Source organism: Heterodontus francisci, chromosome 18 (assembly GCF_036365525.1).
Source record: "Heterodontus francisci isolate sHetFra1 chromosome 18, sHetFra1.hap1, whole genome shotgun sequence".
Lineage (NCBI taxonomy): Eukaryota > Metazoa > Chordata > Chondrichthyes > Heterodontiformes > Heterodontidae > Heterodontus > Heterodontus francisci.
The window spans coordinates 43,156,048-43,169,479 of record NC_090388.1 but is presented as its reverse complement, the minus strand read 5'-3'; the positions used below and the strand labels follow the sequence as shown (position 1 = coordinate 43,169,479).

Genomic DNA, 13,432 nt, shown 5'->3' with positions numbered 1-13,432 from the left:
CTGATATTATGGCCGTCGTCTGCAACTCGCGTGCCTTCGGAATTCCGTTTGCGGTTCCGAGGTGAGACACGGTGGGGAGGGGGGGAAGGAGTGAAATTATCAGGGCAGGGGTGGGGAAAGCATTTTTTATTGGATGTGGGGATGATGGAAAGCCGTTGAAGGGCAAATGTGATGATGGGGAAAGTTAGGGTGGGAATAAAGTTAATGTTCATGATATTGGGCAATAGAAAAGACATTGGGGGGGTTGGGAAAAGGCCTCCAACTTTTAATTATTTTTCTGAACAATATCCACAGTTATGTTACTTTAAAAATTTAAATTTTTGCTATGGGCTTGATGCCCTGTGCGGTGGTGCCGGACACCATTGCCAGGGACAGAGCGGCCGTCCCGTGTATGTCATCGAGCGTGGCCGCTCCGCCCCACCATTTAAATGAGCCCCTGTGAGAAATATTGCGGGGGCTTATCAATGGTGCCTCTATGCCTGAAGGCCACCGTCTTCAAAGAATGCCGCCGTGATGTGCAGCGCGCTAATAAAATTCAGCCCTGTGATATCAGGATTATCACAGAAGCCTGCATTGTTCCTTGGTCTTCTTATTCCAGTCATTCTTACTCACTGAAACACTCTGATGAAGAAGAATTTTGACAGCATATGGGATTTGTTTTCAATTCTTTACTACTGTATAATTATATCCTAAATGTAATGTAATTCAGACTGGCTTAATAGAAAAATGCAAAAAGGTCTTTCTTTTTGTGGAGGAAGGTTATGGCTTTTGCATTTTTTTAAAAATCTTGCACGTACTATAGTTTGTGACATCCCTGAATCCCTACAATACAGTGACACCATCATCCATAGGTTTGCAAAACCCTTTTTTCATTTGCTTGCTAGAAATCAACAAATTAACGCTCAATACACCGCTTGTATCAGGTATCATGATGAAATGATAGATGGTTGCCTTTGATCCCAGATGAAATTTGGTTTCCTGAGTTGTCAGGCAAACCCCCTCACCTACCAAGACTGAGGCACACATTATTTTGCCACATGAACATTAAAACTTAAAAATTGCAAGTTCCTGACTGGAAAGACATTTGCATAGTACCAGACAATGTGGAAACAAAGGGAACCAGTCCCTGCCCCAATACACAGAAGAGACCAGGTCAAACCAGTCGGTCACATGACCACCGGCTGGCCAACTAGGGGAGTTTTAAACTGAAAAAGCAGCTTTTGAAGGGGAGACAAAGCTGTGTGCTCATGGAGTAAAGATCTCTCCTGGAACTGAAACAAGAAGGCCTGTCTCCTGCCTGCTTTCATCTCCTTCCCATGGATCCGAATCTTGTGAAAACACATGAAGCTCAAAGAGAGGAAGGTTTCCTACGTGTACAAGGTTTTAAGAAGACTACTGGGCCCCAACAGAAAGCAAGACTACTTACAAAAGGACTACAGTGAGCTCGAAGCATCGTAACAAGATACTGCCTCACACTGTTCCACCTTATCTTTTCTTCTCTTTTCTCTTTCTATCTGCATGTGTATATCGCTTGTGCATACTAGCATGGGTGCGTTGTATAGCCGTAGGCATGAACCATGTTAGCATTTAAGTTTTAGTAAAATTTCATCTTCTTTAAACCTCAGCCTGTGTGAATTGGTTTCTTTGTCTTATAATTGGAAAACTGTGAACAAGGATTCACAAAAAGGGGAGCTCAAAACACTGTGTGTTTAAAATTAAAGCCTGTTACAATAAGACCAGGTGAAGATAGTAACAGACCCCTAGACACGTTTCGCACCTGGTCATAACAGAGTACTTTTCACAGAAAGTGCATCCCTTTACATTCACCTCCAATGGAACCAAACAAACTGAAGAAAATCTTGCTATAAAGTAATACAGAACAAGAACTTTCAGCATGATCACCAATAATTGGAAACAGTCAGTGTGATCACTTTTCAAAAATATATTTAAACATTTCCTGTAATAAAACTGGTGGTCTGGTAAATTTGCTCATTGTGATCAGTTTACCATTTAACCAGTGTATAAATCTAGTCAAGTACACATTTTATACAGAGATGAGAGTCATGTGAACATTGCATATCTCTTTTGTAGCAATCACTTCTATCATTTCCAGATCTGTAACTTTTTCTTTATTCGTTCGTAGGATGTGGGCATCACTGACTAGGCCAGCATTCGTAGCCCATCCCTAAGTGCCCTTGAACTGAGTGGCTTGCTAGGCCATTTCAGAGGCCAGTTAAGAGTCAACCACATTGCTGTGTGTCTGGAGTCACATGTAGGCCAGACCAGGAAAGGACAGCAGATTTCCTTCCCTAAAGGACATTACTGTACCTGATGGGTTTTTACAACAAATGATTCATGGTCACCGTTAGAGTAGCTTGTTTAAAAATTCCAGATTTGTTAATTGAATTCAAATTTCACCATCTGCCTTGGTGGAATTCGAACCCATGTCCCCAGAATACTAGCCTGGGCCTCTGGATTACTAGTCCAGTGACATTACATCTGGTTGCTCTCATTCTCTTGCATTTCAATCCATTTTATGTTCAGCTTTTATTTACTTTTTCTTAAATTTCCTTTTAGTCTCAATTTCTTCAAATTTGCTATCTCTGCATTTATGCCTCCATTTTAATTGGTTACAACACTCTGTATTTCACTTGTATATTGTGTTCCGAATGATGCTGGTGTCTCTTCTGTGACTGCTCTCCCTCCTAGTTCTACAGTACGTGTTTTACTGGCATCTTGGTGCCATCCACCTACTTCCTGCTTCTCTCTGTGTCTCGCTGTCAGAATCACTTGAATAAGGTACTGTGCTGCATGAAACCAGGTAAGGGTATCAAACACACAATTTTACCTCAGGTTAGTTATGTGGAAATATCTACAAAATGGGAAAAAGGAGAAATTAATCAAATAATTCACATTAAAACAAGTGACAAAAAATACTTTGAACACTAGCCCTATTTCTAATTCTTTCTGTGCAGGAAATGCTTTATATCACTTCTTGAGTTAGAATGTTTTTTTCATCAAATGATGGCAATTTAGTACTTTTCAAAAAAAAAAAAGAGTAACCAAAAATGTCTGTGCCCCTCAGGAAGTGATGTAAAGGACCTTTTGATACACACTTGAGCAGAGCAGCATTCAGTCTTGCAAGTCGAGTCCCACAGAAGCTAACAGTCAAATCCAATTATACTTCAGAGATTCTGATATCAAAGGAGTCAATTTATTTTGTATTTTGTACAGACATTTATAATGTGTATTCTTTGCCATTTTATCTACAAAGTAAATGAGGACATGGTTAACCTTCAACTCTCGTATCAGTCAGTTTGGCGCAGCAGTTTTTTGTCTGACACAATATTTAGAATATTATAAAAAGATCACAATACATCTTTTTAAAGTGTTAGTTCACTGCTAATTTGATTATTTTTGGTAAAATTGATGTTCCATTCTTTATATTAAGTAGGTATTTCATTCAGAAAATGTGAAATTTGAATCGCCAAATCTCAAAATAAAGATAGAAACGCCAACAAACCTGGACCATAGAGCACCACATATGTTTAACCTTAATTTTTCTCAGGTCCATATAAAGAGAAGGGAAATAAAAGGAAAGGAGATGGAGGGGGGTAACTTTATCTTCAGGAGGTAAGTTTTGGAAAAATTCACCACTGTCCATTTGAGGATCCCTGCCCTTACTGATGGGGGAAGGATATGAATACAGGAAGGGCTTAAAAGGATAAGAAAAAATATTGATTCTAACTTATTAAAATTACATTTTACCTTTTTAAAAAAAAATGGTTGTAAGTTTTGTTTTACAGATCTGAAAGTTCTTGATGTTTGAGATGTATTTGTTCATTTGAATTTTTCAGAAGGTTGGTGCTGTTGGAGTAGAGTTTGTCCAAACCTAAATATAGTTCTGTACTGAAGAAAACATTGTTAGATGAAAGTTTGTGCTTACTTTGCAGTTCCTATTCCTTGCAATCAGAGTATTAAGATGAAAGTGGTACAGTAATGTAATAGTTATAGTGCTGGACTAGTAACCCACAGATTACAAGTTCACCTCCCACCATGGCACATTGAGAGATATCGAATTCAATAAATTTGGTACCGGGCAAAAAAAGTATCATGAAGATTGTCATAAAGACCCATCTAGTTTACTAATCACCTTCAGAGAAGAGAGCTTGCAGTCCCTACCCAATTTGGCAGACATATGACTCCAATTCCACATGGTGAATTTCTGGATTCTCCCATTCATCTGCTGTAACTTTGGGATTTCACCCCACACAGTTAGTCACAGAGTAGAGTAAGTTGCAGGTTTTTGTACGCTGAATTGCCCAGATGGTAAAAATCTATTCCTGGATTTGCTATTAGGTGAGAGGCAATGAATAGGCATCTACCCATAGGAAAGAAAGGAAATGTTTAGCTACAAGCACCTGGTTATAGTGTGGCATTGGCAAAAGAGACCTACAATCAGAAAGACAATGGAGAGAGAAGGGAGTGAAGCAAGAAGGGGGTGAAAATAGATGTACAAATTATTAGAAGGAGGAATTTAACATCCATTTGTGTAGAAACATGTATATAGAATATGTGCTTGTAGGTCTAACATTTGGCAGGTAACTACAGTTCTATCAGGGTGTTGCTGGGAGAGGGATTTGAAGGTGAGGATGTCTGTGCTGCATACTAAAAGATTGGTCTTCACAGGAATGGCAAAGCATGCTGTGTGGAACTTAAGATAAAGAAAATGTAAGATCACAAAAAAGAAAATAAAAGACTATAGCGCTTTTCATGACCACAGAACATCTCAAAGTATTTTACAGCCAATGAAGCACTTTTGAAGTGTAGTAACTGTTGTAATACAGGAAATACGGCAGCCAATTTGTGTACAGCAAATTTCCACAAACAGCAATATGATAATGACCAGGTAATCTGTTTTTGTGATGTTGATTGAGGAACAAATATTGGGCAGGACACCGGGGATAACGCCCTGCTCATCTTTGAAATAGTGCCATGGTTTCTTTTACATCCACTCAAGCAGGCAGATGGGGCCTCGGTTTAAAGTCTCTTCCTGAAGATGGCACCTCCAACAGTGCATTACTCCCTTACTACTGCACTGGAGTGTCAGTCTTGATTTTTATGTTCAAGCCCTGGAGTGGGACTTCCAGTAGTCATGTAGATTGGACTCTATTTTCAACTTGTAGTCCATGACTAAAGCTCTACTGCAGTCTGCAAACTTTGTCCCACCATCCAGCATGCAGGCACTTATGTAGTATCCAAGAAATGAATCATTGACATTCATTTACAATCCTTTGATCTTCAAGGACAACAGTCTGAGAAACAGCATTTGTCAACACAATTTCTCCAATGTTTTCATTGCTACTGCTAATCTGAGACCAGTCTAGATGGTTGCATCTTATGCACTCTATATAATTAGTTGTTTCATTTCATTAAATTGTAAATTGTTTTATTCACCTATTTCCGCCCTTCAGAAGTTTATGGTAATAGAATCACACTAATGAGATACAGTGTATGACTGGACCCATGACAATTTTTTGTAAGCAATTATTCATAATATGCAGAAACAAAACTAAAATGTTTTCCCCTTTATTCTCTTGTTACTGTAAAATTATTATAGACATTCTCCATTTCCCAATACTTTCTGAAACAAATTAACATCTGTATAGAAATTTAAAAGCCTATCTCTCTTTAACAACATTGACTTACAAATGAATTGAGAACAGAGAGAGAACAAACATGGTTAATTTGTACTTCCCACTTGGTTCAGTTTGGTCTCCTCTGGGAAGGTACTAGGATTATCACTTAAAATGTGTTCTCTGCTGGTAATCCTATGATTTAGTTTGTGTTCTCCACCACATAATTCCATTATAAAATGTGGACTGATTATTCTCTAACACGATCCTCTGCATTGTCAATATCATTCATATATTCTCTACAAACGGCAATTAATATTTTCAAAAGATAATCCAATAAGACCTGTTGTATTAATGTAACAGTTCCTTCATGTCCTTCCCCCATACATTCTGTTGTGCTAATCTCTATGTAGAGAGAGATTCATGTGTATTCCTGACCGTAGAGCTGGAAAAAAAGCATGAATCTCCACTGATGAAAATTAAGGCAAACCATCAATCGTGTTACACCGGCTGAATATATTATTGGGTGCATGACATAGCAAATTGGAAAGACCAGAGTAGACAATTCCCAGCTGAATTAAGACATTTGAACAGATTCGGGGCCACCAAATCAAGTTAGGTGGTCTTGAACAAAGGAAGAGAGGATTCCAAGCTCAGCACTGATGATTTCTGCTTCCATACCTCATCCATTGAACTTGCTGAGAATTTCAAATGTAACAAATTGAGGCAGAACAGCCAACCTAGGGGACTGGACAAAAGCAGAGGAAAGGGAAGAAAGTGAATTCATGATTAAATTGAAATGTTTGCAACTTTAGAATGCATTGTTTCCAAAAAAAAGAAATAAATAGGTTAAGAAACTAAAATAGTTGAATCAAAAATAAGAAGGAACATAAGGAAATTACTTTAAAGAGAAAATATAAAAACAAAAAGGTAGAAACAGTAATGAAACTATATTAAAATAAAATAGAAAAGAAGTTAAACAAAACTTTGGAGCATAAAGGACAAAAACACTCGAAACAACCACAGTAGTTGTATCGCTGGATGATCATATACATAATTCATACACTCATCTAGTTTTGGGCACTTTTAAAATGGCAGTTGTTTACTTCACAGCAGATCACTTACTGTTTGCCAACTATCCACATTTAAACTGCTCTGTGTCTCAATATCCCAGTGGTAGCATCACAGACCTAACTGTTGCTAAAGTACAGCTTTATGTAACTTGTCTTGTCACTTTAAGGCCATAAAGTTTACATGTTATAAGTAAGCAAATTCTGAGGTCGGTTAAAGGTTAATTGCTGGTAGCGTGCAAAGTTTGCAAATTGGCAGGTGCCTGTAAACCTTTAGCTCTGGGTTAGGGGAAACCAACTTGACTGCATCTTTTTTTTTCTTTTTATGACTCAATTCTTTTTTTTTGTATCAGTAAACCTTTGATGGCATTGTTCATGGTGAGTCAAAAGAGTATGATGTGAAAAGTGTTCCAGAAAGTAGGTATGACTGTTACAGGATATGTGCATGATACACAGAACTTTTAATATAGATTGGCAGCTGTGCCAAATGATAACTACTTCAATATGTAATGGCTGCATAATTAACCATGAACTTGGGAGTTAGCTCCAAAACATGCCCTTCAGCCCACCGATTCCATGCTGACCATCAACCATCCATTTATACCAATCCTACATTAATCCTATTTTTCCCCTCTCCCATCCCCACCTGCCTTCAATTCTCCTACCACCTATCTACACTAGGGGCAATTTTTTTGTTTACAATGGCCAATTTATCTATCAACCTTCAAGTCCTTGGCATGTGGAAGGAAACCAGAGCACCCAGGGGGAACCCACACAGTCACAGGGAGAACTTGAAAACTCTGTACAGACAGTATCCAGAACTGAACCCTGGTCCCTGGAGCTGTGAGGCTGCAGTGCTAACCACTGCAGCACTATGCTGCCATTGCATAGTTGATTCATAATGCTAAGATTATATTTTCTAATTACAAATACTGAATATTTGTTTTTTCAAGAAAGAGTTTTGAATAAAATATATATTTTGGCTAGAAAGCTTCCCTCTGAGTAATTCGGTTCAGTGCAGGGTGGTCAATACCTGGAGGTACCATGTAGTTGCTGGAACATACATACCATACTGCAGACTGCCTTAAGAATTTCTGGGTGTGAGAAATTAAGGACAAAATCTGAGTTATTTAGAATTACAGAGATTGTGATCACTGGTGTCAGTAAAAGGCTGCAAGTGGAAAGACAGGTGACATTTGAAGAGTTTTCAATGTTATCCGGTTTTATATCTTTCTAAAACTGGACACTCACTGTCAACTGAAGCATACTGCAAAATATGTTGCTACATTTGGGAAAAAAAAGCTGATGTCCATCTGCGGATTCGTTCAGATGTGTTGGATGGAACATTTTAGGAGAAAACAGTGGAAACAAGGTAGAGTTTTATCACACAGAAAAGCATGAATGAAAAAAAAACTAGAGGCATTGACAACAAAAATGGTCTTCAGTAGGAGGGTGAACAATGCAAAATCAGTGACTCATTGGAGATCAAAATGCCATTTGTGTATTTTTTTTTTTTTACAAGTCCAGCAGTCAGGGTAGCCAATCAGCAGCCCCAGCTGAGAAGTGCATCAATATGGTTTTTGAGGGAGAGTAGGACCAGGTTTGACTGGCAATATTCATTGCAGGTTAATATATGAAGGATGGTCACTTGGGCAAAGCATTGGGGTGTCCTTTGGCACCTTGAACTGTAACCCAGCAGGTAGTAAAAACTTTCAGGACAAGAAAGGGAGCAAAAATTGGTTAAAATAATTCTGGTTTTAAATGTTATGTTTTATATATTTTTTTAAAAAGTAAATGCTGTATTATGCCTTACAGAAATCAATATTGTAGCCTGGAAAAGGGTTTGAGAGCAGAACAGAATCTCTGCAGTAGAGGGAGGGACATTTCCCCAAGTGTTCTCATGCCTCTCCTAGCAACTAGGTATACATTGACATTGATGGAGGTTTGGGTGTGAGTCACTTGTCGGTCCCTTGAGTTTCTTCAGTCATCTCAGAGAAGATAAGAAGCAAAAACAAACACCTGAATTTTTTTTAAAAACCTCACTGATATTATTTGCATGTAGTTAAATGGCATTAGTGAAATCTCAAGACATGTAACGTTGAAGTAACATTCTGTGCAGCACAAAAATCAGTACTACTTTTGTGAAAATTATGTACCTCAAGTAGAGGATGGCTGACTGTTTTACATTTTGAATTCTTGTGATTATTTCATTCGCAGCATCTTTGCTCAGAGGGTTGGACTTCCTCAGTTGTGGGAACAAGCAGCATGGCTTTACTACTGCTCAGAACAAATCAAGCAGTTTCCATAGCCACAGCATTTGCATGCACTCACTGGCATGTTTGGGGACTGCTCAGTAATGCCAAACATGCCAGCCTAAAATGTATACCTGCTATGAATTATTGTAATCAAGCTGTGTTGTAATTCAGGACAGACATCTGGCATTAAGTATCAGCCTGCTAGGTTCTATAAATGTTGCATGGGCAGTCCTTGCTGGACTGATCTTCAGCAAAGCTTATTCTATGCAGACTCTCTTGTGCACTTGAGCATTTAAACACAGGACTTCTGAGGTGGGAATAAATCTGCTCACATATGTGTCAAATCATCATCAGATTCTGAAGATGGCCATTTAACTGCTTCACTGTTGGTTCTGGTTGTCCAATGTTTCTTGGAACATTGTTAATCAGTGCTTCTTATTGAGTTCTCCAGGGATGTTGCTTTTACTATTAAACTCTTTTTAAGTTGACTGTGCTGAAATTCTCCTGGATTTGCTACAGTTTTGTTCCTGGTTGTGGAAACACAATGACAATATCAGAGTGTGAAAAAATATGGCACCAAGTGCCACTTGAAAAGCAGTTTAATCAAACCTTGGCATTGCTGCTGACGAGGTTAAACTAATAAAAGGTGATCAGCTGTTTGATTTACAAAATATCTTACAATAATATGCCATCATTAAAATGTTAAAATGATAGTCTATCCCTCCTTAAGTAAGGAGACCAAAACTATACACAGTACTCTAGGTGCAGTCTCAACAATGCCCGATAAAGCTGTTCTTCTATATTCCATCCCCCTTGCAATAAATGCCAACATTCCATTTGCCTTCCTGATTACTTGCTGTACCTGCATGCTAACATTTTGTGATGCATCTACGAAGACACCCAGATCCCTCTGTACCTCAGCATTTAGCAGTCTCTCTTCATTTAAGTAATCTGCTTTTCTATTCTTCCCACCAAAGTAGACAACCTCACATTTTCCCACATTATACTCCATCTGCTAAATTTTTGCCTGCTCACTTAACCTGTCTATAGCTCTTTGGCGTCCTCACAACTTGCTTTCCTACCTTTCTTTGTATCGTCAGCAAATTTGGCTGCAATACATTCGGTCCCTTCATTAATATAGATCATAAATAGTTGATGCTCCAACACTGATCCCTGTGGCACTCCACAAGTTACAGTTTGCCAACCTGAAAATGCCCCATTTATCCTAACTCTCTGTTTCCTGTTAGTTAGCAAATCCTCTATCCATGCTAATGAGCTCTTATATTGTGTAGTAACCTTTTATGTGGCACCTTATCAAATGCCTTTTGGAAATCTAAATACACTACATCTACTGGTTCCCTTTTATCCACCCTGTTTGTTTCATCCTCAAAGAACTCTAATAAATTTGTAGAACACTATTTCCCTTTCATAAAACCATGTCGACTCTGCTTAATTGCATTATAATTTTCTAAATGTCCTGCTACTACTTCCTTAATAATGGATTCCAGCATTTTTCCAATGACAGATGTTAGGCTAACTGGCCTATAGTTTCCTGATTTCCTGAATAGAGGTATTACTCTTGCAGTTTTCCAATCTGCTGGGACCTTTCCAGAATCTAGGGAATTTTGGAAGATAATAACCAGTTAATCCACTATCTCTGCAGCCACTTCTTTTAAGATCCTAGGATGTAGACCATCAGGTCCAGGGGACTTGTCAGCCTTTAGTCCCATTAGTTTTCCTAGTACTTTTTCTCTAATAATATTGGTTGTTTTAAATTCCTCCCTCCATTTTGCCTCTTGATTTTCTACTACTCTTAGGATCTTTTATGTCATCTACTGTGAAGACAGATACAAAAATACTTGTTCAAAGAAGTTGGGACTGTTTTCCTTGGAGAAGAGAAGGTTGAGAGGTGATTTGATAGAGATATTCAAAATCATAAAGGTCTGGACAGAATAGATGGAGAGAAACTGTTCCCAGTTGTGAGAGCATTGAGAACGAGAGGGCACAGATTTAAAGTAATGGGTAAGAGAAGCAAAAGCGACATGAGGAAAAACTTTTTTATGCAGCGAGTGGTTAAGGTCTGGAATCCACTGCTGAGTGTGTGGTGGAGGCAGGTTCAATTGAAGCATTCAAAAAGGAATTAGACTGTTCTATGAAAAGGAAGAATGTGCAGGGTTACAGGGAGAAGGCAGGGGAATGGAATTGAGGGAGTTGCTCTTTCAGAGAGTCGGTGCAGACACGATGGGCCGAATGGCCTCCTTCTGCGCTGTAACAATTCTATCATTCTGTGATTCTATCTGTGCCATTTCCTTGTTTCCCATTATTAATTCCCCAATCTCGTCCTCTGAGGGACTATTTTTAAAACACTATCTGGGGTCAGCTGAGAGGTAAAAAGTAGAATTCACCCACACCGTTTCCCACCTGTCAACAGTACCCTTGCCACAGCCTCACGAACAGCCACTAATGAAGAATTGGGTTCTATGAGCTTGCAGCCTTTGGGGAAGGACTTCAAAGTTGTCAGAAAGTGTAGATTAAAAATTGAAATCATTACACTGTAACTGCAAAACTGAGGATAAAGGTGATGCTAATTAAAGGGCCTAAAACCTTCAGAGATATCTTCCAACTAAATAATAAATATAGGATTCATTATTTTATTTTTTATTTAGAGATACAGCACTGAAACAGGCCCTTCGGCCCACCGAGTCTGTGCCGACCAACAACCACCCATTTATTTAACCCTACAGTAATCCCATATTCCTTATTGGGGACACAAACCTTTTCACCAGAAATTTTCAATGGTACCTAGTATAGAACAGTGTGATATCTTACATAACTACTGCAGGCTAGTTATTTTCTTGCCTTTTAAGTTACATTGTGTATAGGTGAATTATTTTTATTCATAAATATATGTCCTACTGAACTGCTGCATAAGTTCAATAATGTTGGAAGACTTGATCCTCGTATTCTTAGATGCCTCTTGTTACTGTCGGTTTTAAGGCAGTTGGTTGAAGGCAACAGAAAAGTTAAAATTTTGTGCAGAACTTAACGTCATGACTTTCTGGTGACACCATAACTGGGACGTACCACCGACAGCCCATTATTCCCAGCCTGTGCATCTAGGCTGCTACATTAACCCTTCTCAAAAAACCAGTCCACCCCTGGGCAATTAACTGCTGTCCTGCTCATGAACCAGGAAGAAGGAACTAAACTAAAGAATTAAAATATTATTTAACTGACAGATCAGTATGACTAGATGACCGATGCTTATAAATCACTCCCTCTGCAGGAGAGAAACAGGACCAAAGATGTACAAATGATATGTATGTTAAGTTGTACTCATACTGTAAATGTCTTCTATCAAGGAATACTGCGAGAGGGGGATAAAAGGTTGGCCAAGATGTCATCTATCGCTGCGTACTATGCAGGAAAAAATGTGCTCATCACAGGAGCCACTGGCTTCATGGGCAAAGTACTTGTGGAGAAGCTGCTACGCTCCTGCCCTGAGGTAAAAGCCATCTACATATTGGTGAGGCCTAAAGCTGGACAGTCGATGCAGGCAAGAGTCATGGATATGATGAAATGCAAGGTACAGTAATACAAGAGCCCCTTGGAAAAAGGCAACTGGGCTTTCATTTCTGTGAGTTCATACTGTTTCTTGATCTACGTGCCATTTTACCAGGGTTGTCAACACAAACATGCAAGAATGCTATAGGTAACAGAGTGACATTGGGCATTGATCTTCATTGCTACTGAAGCACTAAGTTCGTTTAGTTATGTAGAAACCTGCTGCCTTACAGCCTTCCCTGGATAACCAGCACAGTGGCTTGTAAGCACAGTGTTGGAGGGACTGAATGTGTCTGGAAATACCCAAAACACATCTGTTTACACAATGATTAAAATATGATCAACTGTGTACCACATATTTAGTGCTGAGAGGAAAGGAGGGTTTGGAAGAAAAACATTTCAACAGTTTAGTTTCTAGCTATCAAACAAAATCTCCTGTTTCTTGTACCGACACCTGCTCCTTTTGCCTTGTCAAAAGTCACTCCATAACTAATTTCCCTCCTATATTCTCCTCCTCACAGTGAAGAAATAAATAGCCTCCATTCATTGCATTGTCCCAGTGGCATGGCTGAATTCAGGAACTACTTAAAATGCTTGTAATATGCAGCTTCCTGAAACCCTATTTTTAATATAAATAGTACTTAGTAGCAAGATGCCTAACAGAATAGCTGATAAACAATGATGCACTCATGCAGAGGTGGGAGGTTCGGTCCTGTGCATTTCTGTTCATCTGCTCATTCTCATTGTTCATTTGCCCATTCATAAGTATTAACCTGGGTGAAGTGCCAAGGACACCATAAAGGTTGAAAAGAGGAGGAAGCAGTAATTGGATGAAACCAGCTTGGGATTTAAAACCCTGATGATTGTAGGAAGATGATTATGGTGCTGAATAATCTCTGACTCTCGG

The 13,432-nt window shown here is 38.9% G+C and overlaps 1 protein-coding gene across 6 annotated transcripts in view; it reads left to right on the top strand.

The window, feature by feature from the left end:
• The window catches only part of LOC137379576 (fatty acyl-CoA reductase 1-like), a 220,300-nt gene that overhangs the window by 46,893 nt on the left and 159,975 nt on the right, over positions 1-13,432 (top strand). For 5 of the 6 annotated variants that reach the window (XM_068050601.1, XM_068050602.1, XM_068050604.1 and 2 more), the window contains one exon: positions 12,324-12,547. The exons of the other annotated variant lie outside the window; for it this stretch is intronic. In XM_068050601.1, the coding sequence (XP_067906702.1) occupies positions 12,359-12,547 (189 nt within the window). In that variant the 5' untranslated portion in view covers positions 12,324-12,358. The remainder of the gene's footprint in view (positions 1-12,323; positions 12,548-13,432) is intronic. 6 annotated transcript variants of the gene reach the window in all.